Source organism: Pyricularia pennisetigena, chromosome 3, assembly GCF_004337985.1.
Source record: "Pyricularia pennisetigena strain Br36 chromosome 3, whole genome shotgun sequence".
Classification (NCBI taxonomy): domain Eukaryota; kingdom Fungi; phylum Ascomycota; class Sordariomycetes; order Magnaporthales; family Pyriculariaceae; genus Pyricularia; species Pyricularia pennisetigena.
Window position 1 is genome coordinate 4,722,882 of NC_043742.1, and position 2,677 is coordinate 4,725,558.

The window sequence follows — 2,677 nt, forward strand, 5'->3', positions numbered from 1 at the left end:
TTTTTTTTTTTTTTTTTTTTGTTAGTGTCCCCTCTTCTCAACAAATTGGGCGTTAACCTTTTAACGTCAACCCTGACGAAATTACGTCAGTGTGGATTATACTCAACTCTATCTCTTGTAGAGCTTTAGGCTCTGCTTTACCAAGGTATTATGTTAATGTAATTTGCACATATAGCCCGAGTGATTGGCGACAACACAGGACAGCTGCCTGGTTTTGTCTTACTGTCTTTCTCACGTCAACCAAAAGTCGAAATCGACCACCTCCTTTTCCCCTTTGGAAACAGTCCAACTTTCGAAATGAGCACCAAAGCTCCTCCTGGTTTTACCAACCATCGCCGGAACAAGTGTCTCTTGGTTGGCCATATCTACGTAGTAACGGGTTAGGCAATGGTCACTTCACGTTTGAACATTCTTCTGATTAAAAGACGCAAAACAGAAACGCAATGCCTTCATTGAATTCATCGTGGCTAGCAGATGGTGCTATACTAGGTAAATAAAAATTCAACCCGTGACCTATCAAGACACGCAGATTACAGCCCAATCCGAACCTGGCTCAAACCATCACGCAAACCCAAAACAAGCTATACAAGTTGACATGCTACATAAAAAAAAAACACCAAAAAATATCAATCATTATTACGCATGCCAGTCGGCTTGTCTTTGGCGAGAGACTTGGCTTCCTCCTTAGGCTCCATCCCCGCCGTGCCTACGTCCTGCCGGTGCAAGTCATAGTCGTCGGAGCCAGTAGAGCTAGAAAATGGAGTATCTTCACTCTTTTCGTCACTCGTTGCATTGTTCTCGTTAGGCCGAGGCGAGTACGGAGGAGAAGGTGACCGAGGTACCAAGGGAGGTACTGAAAGAATGGGTCCAAACATGGGCACGTGAATCGAGCCAAGTGACGTCGGAGTGGTCAGGTTGGAGTACGCATTAGGCTGTGGGGGAGGCGGCCCGTAAGATGACAGAGGCGGGGAGAAATGACGATAGGAGCTTGGAGACGGCGGCCATGACACAGACGGAGGGTTCAGCTGAAGAGGAAGGAAGGCCTCGAAATGATTGGGAGGTGGCGATGGTCGAAAATTCTCAAACATTGTGGGGGAATGTGGCATCGGCCCAGGTGGCGTGGGTGTTGCGCGGTATGTCGGCGGTGGTCCAGGATGCCAGCAGCGTGGACGAGCAGGGACTGGGGGAGGAGGAAGGTTGGGGAGTGAGCAAGGTGCATGGTGCGGCGGAAACCAAGTATCTTGCTGAAGCCCGCTTTCCAAGGGTCCCGGCGGAAGAGACTCCAGAGGTGGCTGAATACTGAAAGCATCGAACCGGGGGGCCTGTGAGAGGAATGGTGCTGAGGGTACCGGCGGCGACGGATCACGGTGTCTGATGATGGGACGAGGGAAAGACCGGCGACTCCCTCTATTGGATTGGGCCGGATCAAAAAAGTCGCCTCGCTCTCTGGACAGGGCCTCCTTCTCCTGCATTGACTGCTCATCGTCGACGGCACGCCATGGATTCGTGTACCTCGCGTACAGAGGAATACCGCCGGGCTCGTGTCTCGTCTCGCGGCCAAGTATGACGACGAAGAATTCAGTCTCGCGACTACGGGCGTTGTCCTTCCACCACCTGAGGCGGTGCCGTCTAGCTGGAGTAGGCTTTGTGGATGCAAAGCGAGGACAGAGCTGCTCCTGCAACATGGCCACAGTCCATATGCGCTCGCGCTCGGACGAGCTGGAATGGCGGCTTCTGTCCTGAAGCAGATACGAGAGCTCATCCTGAAGAGATTTCCGGCATTTGGAAATGCGGTTATCAATGTGCTCATCATAGCTTGGCCGCCAAGTGGCTCGCCTCAAGATGCGACGTATGGGGAGGCACCCGGTGCTGCTGCGATGAGCGCCATGGTACTCGTCCAGCGCAGCAAGATGCATCTCTGCAAGCTCCTGCTGCGAGTGGCTAGTCGGTGCGACACGGACATTGTGAGAATCATTGTCGTCCTGAGGAACATACACAGTCCATCCCTCGTAGACAGCCTGGGTAGGATCCATGTCTTGTGGAAGGCGGCTTTTAACGAGTTAGTCGGTGACTGACCGAGTTGAGGCGCGGCAGCAAAGAAGGATGGATAGTGGGCTTCTATGTAGATGCAGAGTGGAATACCAGGCTTACAATGGTAGTCGACGTTGAGCTGGGTCGCGGTAGAAACCTCCCATCCGAAATGACGAATAATATGACCCCCAGCTTGATTGATCAATACCACTGGCATCAGACTCGGCGTCACTGCCATCGGAGTCGCCGTATGCCGGGCGGAACCTATCGGCCTCTGAGTAAAACCGTATACTGTCACTGGCCCGGTTGTTCTGAGCATACTCTGGGCATCTTATGTTCTGTTCCATCTTGTGCGGATGGCTTTGTAGGTCAACTTTGACAAAGAAATGAATTGGACAATGGCTGCCCAGAACCTATGCGAGCAGAGAAAATGGTATACCAAGCTCCCTGCGATTAGCCAGAGATGGAAGCTACTCGGGAAGAAAACGGGGATAGCCAGAGACTGTGCAAAATATCAAAGGCTTATGATCGTAAACGCAACAAGAGAGTTCTCCAGCCTTGTTGACAAGGAGAATGAAAATGAAGTAAGATCCCCGGACCTAAGTTGTTAATTTCCTGAGCCATGTACAGGCTGAGCGTAGGGGTG

The 2,677-nt window shown here is 51.8% G+C and overlaps 1 protein-coding gene across 1 annotated transcript; it reads right to left on the minus strand.

Moving 5' to 3' along the window:
• Positions 1-626: 626 nt before the first annotated feature.
• On the minus strand, positions 627-2,378 carry PpBr36_03038 (uncharacterized protein; the record flags this gene model as incomplete). Its single annotated transcript, XM_029890214.1, has 2 exons — positions 627-2,049; positions 2,152-2,378. 2 exons carry the CDS (start codon positions 2,376-2,378, stop codon positions 627-629), a joined length of 1,650 nt encoding a protein of 549 aa, XP_029753050.1.
• Positions 2,379-2,677: the final 299 nt, after the last annotated feature.